The sequence below is a fragment of the Myotis daubentonii genome, chromosome 8, assembly GCF_963259705.1.
Source record: "Myotis daubentonii chromosome 8, mMyoDau2.1, whole genome shotgun sequence".
In the NCBI taxonomy this organism is placed as follows: Eukaryota; Metazoa; Chordata; class Mammalia; order Chiroptera; family Vespertilionidae; genus Myotis; species Myotis daubentonii.
In genome coordinates this window covers 70,034,810-70,050,243 of record NC_081847.1, presented here as the reverse complement: position 1 = coordinate 70,050,243, position 15,434 = coordinate 70,034,810, and the positions used below count along the sequence as shown (strand labels likewise).

General features: G+C 52.8%; 1 protein-coding gene across 6 annotated transcripts; it reads left to right on the top strand.

Moving 5' to 3' along the window:
* Positions 1-3,346: 3,346 nt before the first annotated feature.
* On the top strand, positions 3,347-15,318 carry PCIF1 (phosphorylated CTD interacting factor 1). Of its 6 annotated transcripts, none has more exons than XM_059706902.1 (17): positions 3,347-3,794; positions 5,690-5,972; positions 6,108-6,280; positions 7,242-7,384; positions 7,475-7,599; positions 8,700-8,837; positions 8,980-9,110; positions 9,235-9,389; positions 10,048-10,195; positions 10,289-10,372; positions 10,622-10,721; positions 11,758-11,920; positions 12,589-12,761; positions 12,907-12,993; positions 13,074-13,258; positions 13,928-14,290; positions 14,376-15,318. In XM_059706902.1, exons 3-17 carry the CDS (start codon positions 6,252-6,254, stop codon positions 14,605-14,607), a joined length of 2,256 nt encoding a protein of 751 aa, XP_059562885.1. In that variant the 5' UTR covers positions 3,347-3,794; positions 5,690-5,972; positions 6,108-6,251; the 3' UTR covers positions 14,608-15,318. The 6 variants fall into 6 exon arrangements, with proteins under 6 accessions (XP_059562885.1, XP_059562887.1, XP_059562886.1 ...); XM_059706907.1 differs by having other exon boundaries at positions 3,349-3,794; positions 5,690-6,280; positions 10,021-10,195; positions 13,928-14,021; positions 14,115-14,290; XM_059706908.1 differs by having other exon boundaries at positions 3,354-3,794; positions 5,690-6,280; positions 13,928-14,021; positions 14,115-14,290.
* Positions 15,319-15,434: the final 116 nt, after the last annotated feature.

Here is a 15,434-nt window from a genome sequence, read left to right as displayed (position 1 = left end):
CTATTCGTGGCCTAAATGGCTTCTCTCATGTGGCCCCAGAATAGCCAGTGAGCCACTCCCTGTAGAAACCACAGTGGGGGTGGAAGCCTCCCTTCCATCGCCTTCCTGGAGCCAGGCCCACTCCCTTTGGAAACTGCCTTCATGCAACTGAAACTGCAGAGCAGGGCCTACGGGTTGTATGGGGCTCAGCCAGCCCGGATGGGGCAGCCTGGAGCAGGGTCACGCTGGTGCTCCCCTTCCACCCCGAGGATATGTGACGATATGTGGCGGCCTCAGCCTGTACGTTTCTATTTCTGCTTTGTCCTGCATTGAGGCTGGCTCCCCGCCAGGACTGGCTATGGCTGGAGAAGCCCGGCTTTTCCAACCATCTCTCCCGACCCGGCCCTGCTGTCCAGAGAGGCTTCTTAGTCCAGAAAAGTTGACCGAGTGCTTGAAAGCCCCAGGATCTTTGCTCAACTGCTCACCCCCATTTCAGGAGTGGAGGATGCAGGGACTCTGCCAAACTGGGTAGCTCATGCTTTTCTTGGCGTCCCAAAGGGCACTGCCTTGGTGTTCCCATCACAGAAACCAGAGCCTGGAATAGAAACGGGGGTACCCGAAAAGGTCACCCAGACTCAACCCAGTGTAGTCTGCCCACAGTCCACAAAGATTTAGTGTCAGGCATGGCACTGGGCCTGAGGCCAAAGGGGAACACTAGCCCTGGCCCTGCCCTTAAGCTGCCACAGCCTAGTGGACGAAGAAAATGGACATAGCCCTGGCCCGTGTGGTGCAGTTGGAGTATCGTCCCATGCACCGAAGGGTCTCGGGTTAAATTTCAAGTTAGGGCACATACCCGGTTGGGGCATGTACTGCAGGCAACCGATGAATATTACTCTCTCACGATGTTTGTCTTCCTCCTTCTCTCTCTTGAAAAAAAAAAAAAGGAACAGACACAGAGCACAGGTCGATATGGATATACAGAAGAGGGGACCTGCCCTAGCCTTGGTGGAGGTTAAGTTCAGGGAAGGCTGCCTGGTGGAGGTGACATGTAAGCTAAGACTTGAAGGCTGATTGAGACCGAGGAGAGTGGAGCACAGGCAAAGGCCTAGGGTCAAGAGACAACCTGGTACACTGAGATAGTTCAAGATGGCTGGGACTGGATGAAGGAGATGGCTTGAAGGTCTAGGTCGTGAATAACATGACGGTATGTGAAGTGCTTGGCACAGCCCATCACAAACGCACTGCCATGGTATCTCATTATAATTGTGACCTTGTGAGCCAAGTTTGGGACAATCCCGCCGTCATTGATGAGACACTCAAAGGTTTTAAGCCCAGGGTGATCTCCTCAGATTTACAATATGATCAAACTTAACAAGAGCCCTGTGACTGCTGGGTGGATTATGCACTAGGAAAGAAGCAAGGCTGGAGGAACAGAAGACCAGTTGGGAGACTACCATAATAATTCAGAAGACAGATATGAGGTAGAAAGCTTCAAATACCCCCAATAGTAGAGTAGATGTACAGTGGAAGACAGAATACAGCAATGAAAATGAACTAATCATAGCTACATGCAACAACATGGATGGGTCTTGCAAATGCAATGTTGAGCAAAAGAAGGCACAAAATAGGACTGTATAATTCCACTCATATCAAGTTGAAGAAACAGACAAAATTAGTGTTTAGGGTGCTTGCTTAGGTGACAAACCTGTAAACACAAGGAAGTGATTATCACGGAAATAGTGGGGAGATTGCCCCATTGGGGGATTCTGCTTGACAATAACTTGAATGTTTACCCAGGTGTTCACTTTGTGACAAATACATTGTTTTACATTTCTGTCTTGTGCACACTTCGGTATGTGTGCTATTCTTTTCCTTTTTTTGATATGTTTATTGATTTAGAGAGGAGAGAGAGAAACATCGATTGGTTTACTCCCCCAGGCGTCCTAACTGGGGACTGAACCAGCAATCTAGATACATGCCCTAACTGGGCATCGAACCCATGACCTTTCCGTGTAGAGGTCAAGGCTCCAACCAACTGAGCAACACCAGCTAGGGCTGTGTATATACTATTCTTGAAAAAAATTTAATTTTTAGAGAGACAGGAAGGAGGGAGAAACATCAACATGAGTGGAACATCAATCGACTGCCTCCTGCAACCCAGGTATGTGCCCTGACCGAATGGAACCTCCACCCTGCTGTATGGGGCAATGCTCCAAACTGAGCCACTCCGCCTTGGGCTATCTGGGTAGGGCTATTTATTAAATATCGTTTTATTGACTTTAGAGAGGAAGAGAAACATCAATGATGTGCATCATTGATCGGCTACCTCCTGCACGCCCCCTACTGGGGATAGAGCCCGCAACCCCAGTTCGTACCCTGACCGGAATTAAACCGGGACCCTTCAGTCCGCAGGCTGCCACTCTACCCATGAGCCAAACTGGCTAGGGCGAGAACCCTAGGTCTTATTTACTATTCCTACTACTGCCTCCAGTTTTGACACCCCCAGCCTCACCGAGCCGCCTGGGGCCAGACACTATGGACACCAGAAAGGCTGCCCAGGTGGGTGTTGGCAGCCTCTGGCTCCACATGGGAAGCTCAAGTACAATAGCAGGCGGCCGTTTTGTCTTCCACTGCCGTCGGCTCACTTGAGACCAGAAGGTGGAGCCAGTGAGCCTGCGGGCCTCTATACCAAAGAATTCCGCGGGGGCAGGTTTGAGGGACGGACCTAGTAACCACTAGTCTCCTGATGGTCCACCTTCTGTAGCTGGTTTGAGGTCTCAGTGAAGATTTGCAAAGCAACTAGTGGCCATAGACGTCAGTGTTGGCATGCCCCTCAGATGCATTTAGTAGACAATTTCTCAACTTTGTCCAAAGCCATTATTTTACAGTGTAAGATAAAAATGTTTTGATTTCAGAGAGGGAGAATAGAAATATCGATGAGAAACATCAATCAGCTGCCTCCTGCACGCCCCCTACCGGGATCAAGCGCAACCCGGGCATGTGCTCTGACCGGGAACCCATGAACCTCCCGATTCGTGGGTAGACGGTAGACGCTCAACCACTGAGCCACACCGGCCGGGCTACAGTGTCAAATACTTTTATATAGAATTAGCCAGCTGCAACCAGCAAAGCCATCTTTATTGTCTCCCACAGCTGTTCTTCTACTCAAGGGCACTTATAAGTTGTGCAGCCTCATTATGGGAGGTTCAATGTGCATGCCAACTGGATATGGAAACAGAGGCCCAGAGAGGGCAAGCGACAGGCGGAAGTGGCAGAGCAGCCCCGGGGCTAGGACCCCGGTCCCCGCCGCGTTCACAGCCTACGTCACCAGGACTCCGCCCTCGGGCCGGCGCCTCCGTGGGTTTCCAACCCGCCCGCGCCCCCTGATGCGCACACTCAATCCGCTCCCGCCGGCGCGCCGTCCACCCGGCTCCTTCCGCCCAGCGGGCGTGCCCGCCTGGGAAACTGAGGCAGGGAGCGTGCCTGTGAGTCCGTCGCTTCCTCTAGCCACACCCCAGGGCCCGCAAAGCTGCCTCCCCCTCCTCAGACCCGCATGGAAGAGCAGGGAAACACGGGAGGTAGAGGAGGGGGCCGAAAAGAAGAGGGTTTGAGGACCCGGACGGTCCTGCCACACTCAAGATGGCGGCCGGGAGCGGCGAGGTCCCTCAGAGGCGGTACCAGCGCATGCGCAGCGCGGAGTCCCGGCCCGGGACACAAGATGGCGGGAGCGGCGCTGGGGAGGGAGAGGCGGAGGCGGCAAAACGGGCGGCCGAGCAGAACGTATAGCCGCATCCCCTCGAGTCCGCTTCGGGCAGGTAAGAGCGCCAGGAAGCCATGGTACCGCTGCGAGCCGTGCCAGGATCCGGGAGTCCGAAGCCGGACGGTGGTGGCCTCTCCGACGCTTTTCACTCGGGGCCACCGCTTGCTTCGTCTCTGCCGCCGCCGCCATTTTAGGCCTGAGGGTGGGCGGCCGGGCTGGTGGCCTGGGTGAGGGAGGTGGGCCCGGAGAGCGCTGGCGGAGCGGCCTCTAAGGCCCCTCCGCTGCCGCCGCCGCCACCGCCTTTGTGTCGGGCTCCGACTCTGAGTCGCCTCAGCCCGGGGGCGGGAGCGCGCGGCGGGGCGGGGGGCGGAGCCCGGGAGATGGGCCGGCGCGCGCGCGCCAAACAGCCCGCCCCCGCTGGGGTGGGGGGAGCGGGGAAGGTGTGCGCGCGCTGGGGGTCGCCCCTCCTTCGCGCGCCCCCCCGCACCTGCGCACTTTGCAAGTCCTTTGACCCCGCCCTACTTGGCTGGAGGATTCTGATTGGTGTATTACTGAGTTGGTCCCGCCCCACCTTTCTCCAATCCTGGAATGGACTCTTCGTTCCGACGGGTTTCTTTGGTTGCGCAGACACAGTTTATCCTGAAACTGCTTGGCCGTCAAACTGCGGCATGCTGGCGGCCAGCAAGCTACAGAATCAATAAAAACGCCATCTTAATAATATTTGTCTCTTACTGAGAGTGTAAATATGCTAGAGACTCTAGGCATGGAGACCATAGAGGTTGAGTGCGGCTTATAAATCGGAAAGTAGAAGGTTCTGGAACGTGGGTCTGCCCAACGCCAGCTGGTACTTTAAAAAAATATATTTTTTTATTGTCAGAAAGGAAGGAAGAGGGATAGAGAGATAGAAAAATCAGTGATGAGAATCATTGATTGGCTGGCTGCCTCCTGCATGATGGAGCTAGAAACCCAGGCATGTGCCCTGACCAGGCATCCAACTGTGACCTCCTGGCTCATAGGTGGATGCTCAACTACTGAGCCATGCTGGACGGGCCCCACTGGTACTTTGATAAGTGACCTGCTGCATCCAAATCAGCTGGAAAATTTAAAAAAAATTTTTTTAATTGTAAAAAATTGCTAAAGATTTGAGATGGTATAAAGCAAAAAGATTGGTCATCCCATTTCTCAGTCCCGCTCTTCACGTTCATTTAAAACACACACCCACAAATTCTTGTGTACCTCCCCTCCCCATTTCTGACTCCTGAGATGTGGAGTGAGGGACAGGGATCTGATTTTTTTTTTTTTTTTTTACAAGCCACCTGGTGGTTCTTATGCATAGCCAGTTTTGGGGACACTGCCAAATGCAGTGTCCCCATTTGGCTTCATTGAGCTGTGCTGCTGTGCCACCTCTGCATAGTTAATGTAACTGGTGCATCAGTATCACACAGCGTTTCTTGGGGAAAATAGTTTTCAATAAAGATGAACACGCTGTTACATAATTCATTTGCATATGTGTGTGTTCGTTAAAGACTTAGTTCAAAGAAGTGTGGGTGGCTTTGAACTTGCCCTCAATCTGTGATATGTGTGGTTGTTCACTTTTCTCTTGTCTTAGGGATACTTTAGTTGGCAGGAAGGGTCCAGTGTGCAAAATGAAAATGTGGGCCCCTTGTTAAAAATTTATTAAAAATTTTAAGACAGTGACAGTAGAACATTAAATTAGGCCCAGGGCCCTCATCAACACGGAGTTCTATGCGACTATAGACTGCGTGTCTAAGAGGGTGAACCTGTTAGGCTGCTAAGCTTGAGAAGTACCGTTTTTATTCCCTGAGTCCCCAGATCTCCCACAGTGTGTCCTACCCTGTCCTGGAGGCTTCCAATTTGCCCATCTTGTTGTTGTTCCTGCTCTGCAGTGTTTCACAGGTCTGTGACTCTTTTCTTTTATTTGCTCTGCAGTTGCTGATACAAGGAATTCCCTGGGCCCCCGTTCACTCCACTGCTGACCAGCCCACCCACGTGCTGAGCCTTTCTGCAGGCCTCTTCCCTGCCTCTGTGGGACCCTGTGACTCGGGGTCCATCCGGCCGGAGAAGAAAATCCTCTCATGCTAGTATTGCAGACCTTGGAGGGTGAGAAAAAGAGGGAACTCGTTCAGCCTTGAGACCTGTGGGCTCAGCCCCAAGGCACCAGGAACCCCTCTTCCACAGAGAACCAAGGCAACTACAGCTTTTTCTCCCCTTGGTCAGTGATTCCAAACCTTTTTGTTATCATGGCCCCTTTTTGTTGTATGGATGTCCTTTTGCTTCCTGCATTTTTATTTGCCAAACTGTACCAATGAAACAACCATTTACTTTTCCCTTTCCAAATTAACAAAAGATGTCTACGACTGAGTGTACAATAAAATCAATGTCCCAATGATTCCTATGATGTTGTCAACAGCCAATCAGAGCTTCTGATCAGCATGAGATAATCAGTGTGACCACAGTGAATTGATAAAATTCCAGCAAGCAAAGATAACTGATGTTTAAATGTGCCTTTGTGGTCTTTTGGTGGGTATGTTTGATTTCTTTGGGGTATTGACATATTGAAAACACCATTAGGATCACCAGTCTGGTCACAGTTGGCCATCGAGGAGTCTAATGGCCAGGTTGGGAACTACTTGTTCATCAAGACATGTGTTGGGTGTATTTTGGGTGGGGTTAGTAGGTAATACACATCTGAAGGAGCTGACCTCCTTCCTGGTACTGAAATAAAATTTCACCTGGAGATTATGAAGGACTGAATTCAATATTCCTTGGTCCCACTGGGTCTTCAGCAACAGATTTCTTCCTGCTTCCCACCCTGTAGTGTAAAATGAGGCATCTATTTAGATGTCATGTCCCTTCCTGGGCTGTGCTTTGTGCCAATTAGATTTTACTGGATAGGAGCGAAAAGAGGAGTTACAGTTCCTTCTTGTGGGAGCAGCTTCTCAAAGATAGACCCTGTTCTGTCTGGTCACTTGCTGCTTTGGAAATATTTTCAGAATAAATAGACCTCCTGCTGGGGACAGGTACCCTGCTGAGCACTCTGGAGAGCGCTAAACTGGACCCAATTCCCAGTCCTGGGAGTTGTGACAGTTTAATGGGGAGAAAAACCACAGACTGAGTGCCACAATGTAGATGCTTATAGCCCTGAGGAGGGGCTCCGACTGCCTTGCTTGGGGAGGGAAGAGTCAAGGAAGGCTTCCTGGAGGATGAGAACCTAGTGGCAAGCCAGGCAGACAATTGGAGAAAGCATATGTCCGGTGAAAGGAGCAATAGGAGTACCCCATTTTACAGTTGAGGAAACTGCAGCCTAGATTCCCAGGCTCCCAGGGCACCATGCTGGCCCTCCAGGACGGGACAGGACGGGATTGATCTCCACATCTGCAGGTGGTCACTGGGGCCCTCTAGGTTGTAATTGCTGGGTGGTGGGTGGAAGTGACCTCCATGCCCTGATGGCCCTGACACCCTTTGGTCCTCTGTGTGGCAGGTCCGGTGTGGGTGCTGAGATGGCCAATGAGAACCACGGCAGCCCCCGGGAGGAAGCATCCTTGCTGAGTCACTCCCCGGGCACCTCCAATCAGAGCCAGCCCTCTTCTCCAAAGCCCATCCGCCTGGTGCAGGACCTCCCAGGTACTGGCAAGGGGCAGTGGCAGGGTGGCGGGGTCAGAGGGTGCCCCAGGAGGAGCCCTGACCCAGGCTGGGTTCCATACTTGTTTGCAGAGGAGCTGGTACATGCGGGCTGGGAGAAGTGCTGGAGCAGGAGGGAGAACCGGCCCTACTACTTTAACAGATTCACCAACCAGTCTCTATGGGAGATGCCTGTGCTGGGCCAGCATGACGTTATTGTAAGTTCCACAGCAGCCTCTGGCATCTGGGTCTTCCCCACACGTACCCTGAACACTATTATGTGCCTAGTTCTGGGGGCACTATGACAACAAAACAGTCCCATCTCATGGAACCTAGTCTCATAGGGAAACTGGCATATAAACAGCTGACTAGAATAGTATGTGATACTGAACTTGTATGACATGTTGGGCACTGTGCTTGGGATGCAGTGTGAACGAGGAAGACATGGTCCTGCCTTTGAACTCAGGGATCTACTGGAGGGGACTAGTAGGATTACGACGTGGCACTTTTGTGAAGGAGGATGTTAGAGTACATCAGGGATCCTGACTGGGTCTGGGGGTGGGGTGGTGTTTTCTGAATGCTTCTCTGAGTTAGTGGTTAAGATGAGAAGACTGGCTAAGGGAAAGTGGTAAGGGGAGGGCATGTGCATTCTAGGAACTTCGATGTCATTGTGGTAAGGGAGGCACGGGCAGTCTGGTGGGAGCACGGGTTTCTGAATCTGTCAGTTTGGGCAGCCTTTCTTTCCTTGGAAACAGTCAAGCCAGTTGGCATTCCCATTTTGCAGATGAAGACATTGAGGCTCAGAGAGGCGAAATGACTGGCTCAGGACCTCACAGCCAGTAAGAGGCAGAGCAGGATTTGTACCTGATGTGATCTCAGGGCCCCACTGCCCACCATCACTTTCATATTCTGTCACCAAAGGAGTTCCACCACAGGGCCTTGCTTTTTAAAAAACAAGCATTTCTTGAATTTTCTCTTCATTCCTTTCATTTTGGTTCTTAAGGAAAAAACTAACACAGTGAGTACTGACCTCATGCCAGATGTCACATTAAGCTGGTCATATTCATTGACTTGTTTAATCATCATCTCAGTGGTGAGGTATGGCCGTTTTGAAGGTGAGAGAATTAGGAAGGGAAGTAACTCCCAAGGTCACACAGTTGCAAGTGGCAGGCAGGAGTAGTACCCAGTGTTCTGCATCCCAGCCCCCTGTTCTTCTCTGAGGAGTAGGAGCAGGGGGTGGGGGGCCATCAGGATTCCGCAGTACTGGGACTCCTAAGTTGCTGGCTCTGGTTGCAACTCTGCTGGTCTCCTCCTCCAGTCGGACCCTTTGGGGCTGAATGCGACCCCACTGCCCCAAGACTCAAGCTTGGTGGAAACCCCTCCAGCTGAGAACAAGTCCCGAAAGCGGCAGCTCTCAGAAGAGCAGCCAAGCGGCAATGGTGTGAAGAAGCCCAAGGTGAGTGCCTCAGCTTCCTGGGAGGCAGCTGGGCTGTCAGGTTAGTCAGGAGGGGAGCCCCGTGCACAGCTCCCCAGCGTACACAGCACTGGAGCCATCAGCCAACGCTTCTAACTTGATGTCTTTGACTCTTTTGCTCCAGATCGAAATCCCTGTGACACCCACAGGCCCATCGGTGCCCAGTTCCCCCAGCATCCCAGGAACCCCAACACTGAAGATTTGGGGAACATCCCCTGAAGATAAACAGCAGGCAGCTCTCCTCCGACCCACTGAGTGAGTCCTTGTGGATTGGCTTGGGGGCACCCATTGTTGGTGCCTGGGGCTGAGGTTGTGGTGACGGGCAGGGTGCCCTTCCTCCCTTTTCTCTACTTTCCTCATTGCTCCTCCACCCCCCAAGGGTGTACTGGGATCTCGATATCCAGACCAACGCTGTCATCAAGCACCGGGGCCCTTCAGAGGTGCTGCCCCCGCATCCGGAGGTGGAGCTGCTCCGCTCCCAGCTCATCCTGAAGCTTCGGCAGCACTACCGGGAGCTGTGCCAGCAGCGAGAAGGTAGCTGTCTCCTGGGCCACGGCCTCCTTTGTTTTCATCCACCCTGAGCAGGAGCAGGGGTTGGCCAGTTGGGCTTGGGGATGGCACTCGAGCCCAGTGGCTGAGAGCATGCGCTGTCGGGGGACAGACCTGTTGGAGTCCGTTCCACTAAGTGCTGGTTCTGTGACCTGGGGCTCATCACTTAGCCTCTCTGCACTTGGGTTCCGTCATCTGTAAGATAGGGATAATAACAGTGCCTACATAAAGGGTGGCTGAGGTCAGTAACAAAGCCAGAAACAATTATTAACACTTGCAGAATGCTTACTATTTGTCAGGCACTGTTCAGAGCCTTTTTATGATCTGTAAAAACGCATAAAAAAAGAGTAACTGTACCTCACAGGATTACTGTAAGGAGTAAGTGGAATGGAAAGTGTGCAATAAATGGTAGTTTTAATTAGTAAATAAATCTGCCTAAGTTTGCTGAAATATAGAAATCCCCCCCCCTTCTTACCTTATGTAATACTTATTAACATACTTTAAAAAACTAGTGATTGTCAAATGTTGCTTAGAATGGAAGCCCCTAACAATAATAACAGTCACGTCTTATTTCCTGTTGCACCTCCAATGCCCACACAATGCCTCCTGAATTCAGACCATCATCAGTCTTCCTGTTCTGCAGGCATTGAGCCCCCTCGGGAATCTTTCAACCGCTGGATGCTGGAACGCAAGGTCGTGGACAAAGGCTCTGACCCCATGTTGCCAAGCAACTGTGAGCCAGTTGTGTCGCCTTCCATGTTTCGTGAAATCATGAATGACATTCCCATCAGGTATAGCCCCACAGCTGAGGTTGACCCAGGGCTATTTAGTTTGTGCCCAGTTCTGTATAGAAGGGCTCTAACTCTGTCCACTCTCTAATCTAGGTTATCCCGAATCAAGTTCCGGGAGGAAGCCAAGCGCCTGCTTTTTAAATACGCAGAGGCGGCCAGGCGGCTCATCGAGTCCAGGTTTGGCTCTCCCCTGCCCCCAGCAGGATGGGTCTGTGATGGGGGGCTGGTTTCATAGGCCATTGGCTCACACTCAACAGGGCTGTCACTGCTTTTGGTGGCAGAAGTGGGGTTAGCTCCCAAAGGCAGAAGAAAGGCTGTGATGTAAGTCCAGGAGTTGACGGCTGAATGGCGGTGGAAGTGGGATGAGAGGAGTAAGGAGGTTGGAGCAGACACTTAACCGCTGGTCCCCCATGTGCCCCCTGGCAGGAGTGCATCCCCTGACAGCAGGAAGGTGGTCAAGTGGAACGTGGAGGACACCTTCAGCTGGCTGCGGAAGGACCACTCGGCCTCCAAGGAGGACTACATGGTGAGTGGCCCTGGGTGTAAGGTCAGTGGAAAGGCTCCGTGGCCGCTTCCTCCCAGAAGCCCACTCTGCCTGCCCAGGCTGGGCAGGGCCTCACAGCAACCTGCTCAGCAGACCTTTGACACTCATTAGTCCCCAAACTCATGTGAATGGAAATGTTTGTCTAGGCTCCTGGCTTTCTCCCAAAGAACATTTCCATTAAGATTCTTAATGGAATTCTGCGCTTGGCTACCATTAGTGGCTGCCTTTTCAACTTAATGAACAATCGACATCTTTTGGAAACAGACTGACAAACTGTCTTTTCTTGGATGTGTGTGTTCATATATTTAAGAGCTACCACAAGATTCAATTCAACTCCCTACTTTAATGTGTCCAAAACATTTTTTTTTTCTGGCCCAAACCCATCTCTTCTTTAATTCTCCATCAGCACTAGCAATGGGCTCTCTTTTCAGGACTATTTTTCACAAGAGACAAGGTTTCACACTTCACGATAGTAACTGTGTACTTGACACGTAGAGATTGACAAAGGTAGGTGTGTGCTCAGTAGCCAGAGTGACTCATTTTCACTCATCTGACTTTCACATGTGACTCAGCAAAATTACAAATGCCCACAATTATTCTTGGAAGTTATTAAAAGCTCAAATTTCAAATCTACAATGATCAAGGAAGGATCCCATTTTATGTTCTTTCTCCCCAATAGACTGCAAATGCTTTGTAAACAGGGACTATGCCCTGTTGTCTGTTTCCCTACCAAGTAGCATGGGATCTGGCACAGTGTAACCCCAAAATTAAATTATGGCATTTATTGGACACTTGCTATATGCCCAGGGCTTGTTAAGCCCTTAACAGGAATGACCATATTTAATATTCCAACTGCCTTGCTAGGTAAGTATTTCATGTACCCTTAACAGTGAGAGACATAAGATTCTGAGACCTAATGACACAGCTTGTAAGTAGCAGAGCCTGTTTCTAAATGAGGACAGCTGCAATCCAGCAGCCCTCCCCTGCCTGCCAGCTCACTAGAGCCCTTCTCCTCCAGGATCGCCTGGAACATCTGCGCAAACAGTGCGGTCCCCATGTCTCGGCCGCGGCCAAGGACTCCGTGGAAGGCATCTGCAGTAAGATCTACCACATCTCCTTGGATTATGTCAAACGGATCCGAGAGAAGCACCTTGCCATCCTCAAGGAAAACAACATCCCAGGTAGGAAGCCAGGTGGAAGGGACCGTATCCATCAGCTGTATCCTAGGCCCTGGTTGAAGGGACAAGTGAGATAGCCTCAAGGCATAACTGGTTTGGGGTGGCTCATTCCTCCAGCAGGGTCTGGGACATGACCTGCAGTGAGCTTTGGCCAGGGTTCTTAGCACCCTTCTAGGAAACGAGGAAGTAATGAGAAGTGGGAGAGAAAGACAGGCAGGGGCTAACTAGTTGGACCTTCGTTCAACTCTGTAAGCCTGTTTTCTCAAATTGAGGTATGATACCTGGCCAATAGGATCATGTGAGGATTCAGTGGTAACTTAAACTGGTTGGCCCCCAAAGACCCCTAAGTGAGGTACTGTAACTACTGTGATGAGGGTGATGCAGTTCTACTTCTGCATGGCATCTGAGCCTGCTTGCCTGCCAGGCCCCAAGGCATGGCACACTGGGGGCCTGAGTCGTCAGTACAGTACAGAGCACATTGACACAGGCCATCAGTGCTTGCCCCTACTAATCACCTGGCCGTGTCCTTTGTTACTGAACCGTCGGAGCTGCACTTACTCTTCCGTGGGGTGGGATGTACCTCCCTTGGTCACTGGGATGGGGTGGGCAGCCCCTGGCACACTGGACACAGGTTGTCCAGGGTGGCCCCTCATTGCTCTCCCCGTCCACAGAGGAGGTGGAGGCCCCAGAGGTGGAGCCCCGCCTGGTATACTGCTACCCAGTACGGCTAGCTGTGTCTGCGCCCCCCATGCCTAGTGTGGAGATGCATATAGAGAATAATGTGGTCTGCATCCGGTATAAGGGAGAGATGGTCAAGGTCAGCCGCAACTACTTCAGTAAGCTGGTAAGAGCTGGGGGAAGGGGAGGCGGGTCTCCACAGGTGGGAGAAGTGAGGGCTGGATCTCTCTTGACCCAGAGTCCTCAGCAAGAGGCCAGTGACAAGGGAGGCACCTGCACTCAATTGAAGCCCCCTGCTTTCTGTCCCACAGTGGCTCCTTTACCGCTATAGCTGCATCGATGACTCTGCCTTTGAGAAGTTCCTGCCCCGAGTCTGGTGTCTTCTCCGACGGTACCAGGTATAGGTCTGGGGTAGCAGGGGAGGGCTCCTCTGGACGGGGAGACTGAACACCAGGTGCTGACTGTGGCCACTCTGCAGATGATGTTTGGCGTGGGCCTCTACGAGGGGACAGGCCTGCAGGGATCGCTGCCAGTGCACGTCTTCGAGGCCCTCCACCGACTCTTCAGTGTCAGCTTTGAGTGTTTTGCCTCACCCCTCAACTGCTACTTCCGCCAGTACTGCTCTGCCTTCCCCGACACAGATGGCTATTTTGGCTCCCGCGGGTGAGAGCCAGGGACTGCTGGGCCCCTCCTGCCCAGGCCTGGGAAACTGTCAGTCAGTGCAGATCCCACCTTGGTTAGCTGCTTTCTAAATGCTTTGGAGTCAGGCAGTCTCAGGGTAATCCCTGCCTTCACCACACCAGATATGTGACCTTGGACATATCCCTGAACCTCTGGGAGCCTATTAACCCCTAACCCCCAACCAAGCCTGTGGATTTCTTAGCCAGTTAGCCCACATTTGGAATACTGGGAGGGAAGAGAAATGGTGATACAGAGCTCAGAAGCCTTAACAGACTAATGGGGGTGGGGTGGGGGTGAACACAGATAGGAGATGATGTCTCCAGCAGGAAGACAGGGCCATGCCAGCAATAGGGAAAGCTCAGCAGCTAGGGAATTCCTGGGTGTGGTGTGTGCTCTGGTGGCAGTGGGGTCAGAGCTGGATGTGAGCTCCAGCTCCTCCACTAATCAGCTTGGTGGACTTGGGTCACCAAACCTGAGCCTCTGTCATATGTTCAATGGATATGGCCACATCTTGCCCCAGGATGAATTAAGGACGACTGTTGGCCTCTGGCCTCATCAAGGCCATCTCTTCAATGTGGCTGCCTAAGTGTGGGGGCAGCACCTGTTTCTGGCGGAGGGACTGGGATTTAGAATGCTCACCTCTGTCCCCAGGCCCTGCCTGGACTTCTCCCCGCTGAGTGGTTCCTTTGAGGCCAACCCTCCATTCTGCGAGGAGCTCATGGATGCCATGGTCTCTCACTTCGAGGTGGGTATGCTGTTTGGGGGTGGGGGATGGCAAGCAAGACTGCCAGCACCTGGAGGGCAGCCTCTGACATCCACCCCGTGCCACCTCCCACAGAAACTTCTTGAGAGCTCACCGGAGCCCCTGTCCTTCATCGTGTTCATCCCTGAGTGGCGGGAACCCCCAACACCGGCGCTCACCCGCATGGAGCAGAGCCGCTTCAAACGCCACCAGCTGGTCCTGCCCGCCTTTGAGCATGAGTACCGCAGTGGGTCCCAACACGTCTGCAAGAAGTGGGTTTCCAGGGAGGGCAGGGGGAGAAGGCTGGGTTGACTGGGCCAGCAGAGCCCTACCATGAGCTGCTGCCTCTGCCCACAGGGAAGAAATGCACTACAAGGTGGTCCACAACACAGCCGTGCTCTTCCTGCAGAACGACCCTGGCTTTGCCAAGTGGGGGCCAACTGCCGAGAAGCTGCAGGAGCTGAGCACCGCCTACCGGCAGTCAGGCCGCAGCCATGGCTCCAGCTCTTCCTCCTCCTCCTCCTCGGAGGCTAAGGACCGGGACTCAGGCCGAGAGCAGGGCCCTAGCCGCGAGTCCCACCCCACCTAACACATCTTGCGGGGAGGAGGAGCCCCAGGGTGCTAGTATGGACCGGGACTTGGCTCTTGGGCTGCCAATGACATAGGAAGATTATGGCTCTGCCAAGGCTCCCCCTCCCTGCCCCCCCCCCCCCCCGACCCAACTTCCCACCTCAAACTCCAAGTCCCCTGTAAATAGGCCCCATGCCTCTCCCCACCTTCTGTGCCACCTTGTTTCATTTGTAAAAGTAAATATAGAAACCCTCCGGTAAGAACGAGTGAGGGCTTTGAGGGCAGAGAAAGCTGGAGGAACCTGGAGCCTTCTGGGATCACACCTCTGTACGTCCAGGTTCACCTCATGACCCCTGGGCCTTAACACCCCACCCCAGGGCTCCAGTGTCTTAACTCCTCACCCTGCTGTCCCCACAACTGGAGCCCTGGTGGCCTCAGCCTGTGCCCAGCAGGTCTGGAGTCGAGAGCCCTGCACCATCTATCTGGTAAGTCCCTACTCCCAGAATTGAGCCTGTGCTAACCTATGTGGGGAGCTGAGGGTTGGCAGCTATGCCCAGGTAGAAAGTTAGACCCCTGCTGGCCTTGGAACCACCACAGTATGTGGGCAGCCAGGTGTGTTTTACACTCAAGTCAAGGTTCTGGAGGAAACATAGCTCAGAGCCATCACGGGCTGCTCCTCGGGGGTCCAGGGAGAGAAGCTGGGGGCCCTCACGGGCTGTGTGGGGCCACTGTACTTACAGAGGCCAGGCTGGACGCACTGCAGGCTAGGCTGCCTCCACCTCAGTCCCCACTTGTGGCTGTAACAGGCTCCACCTTTCCTTCTCCCCAAGTTCTTGCCTGCTTCAG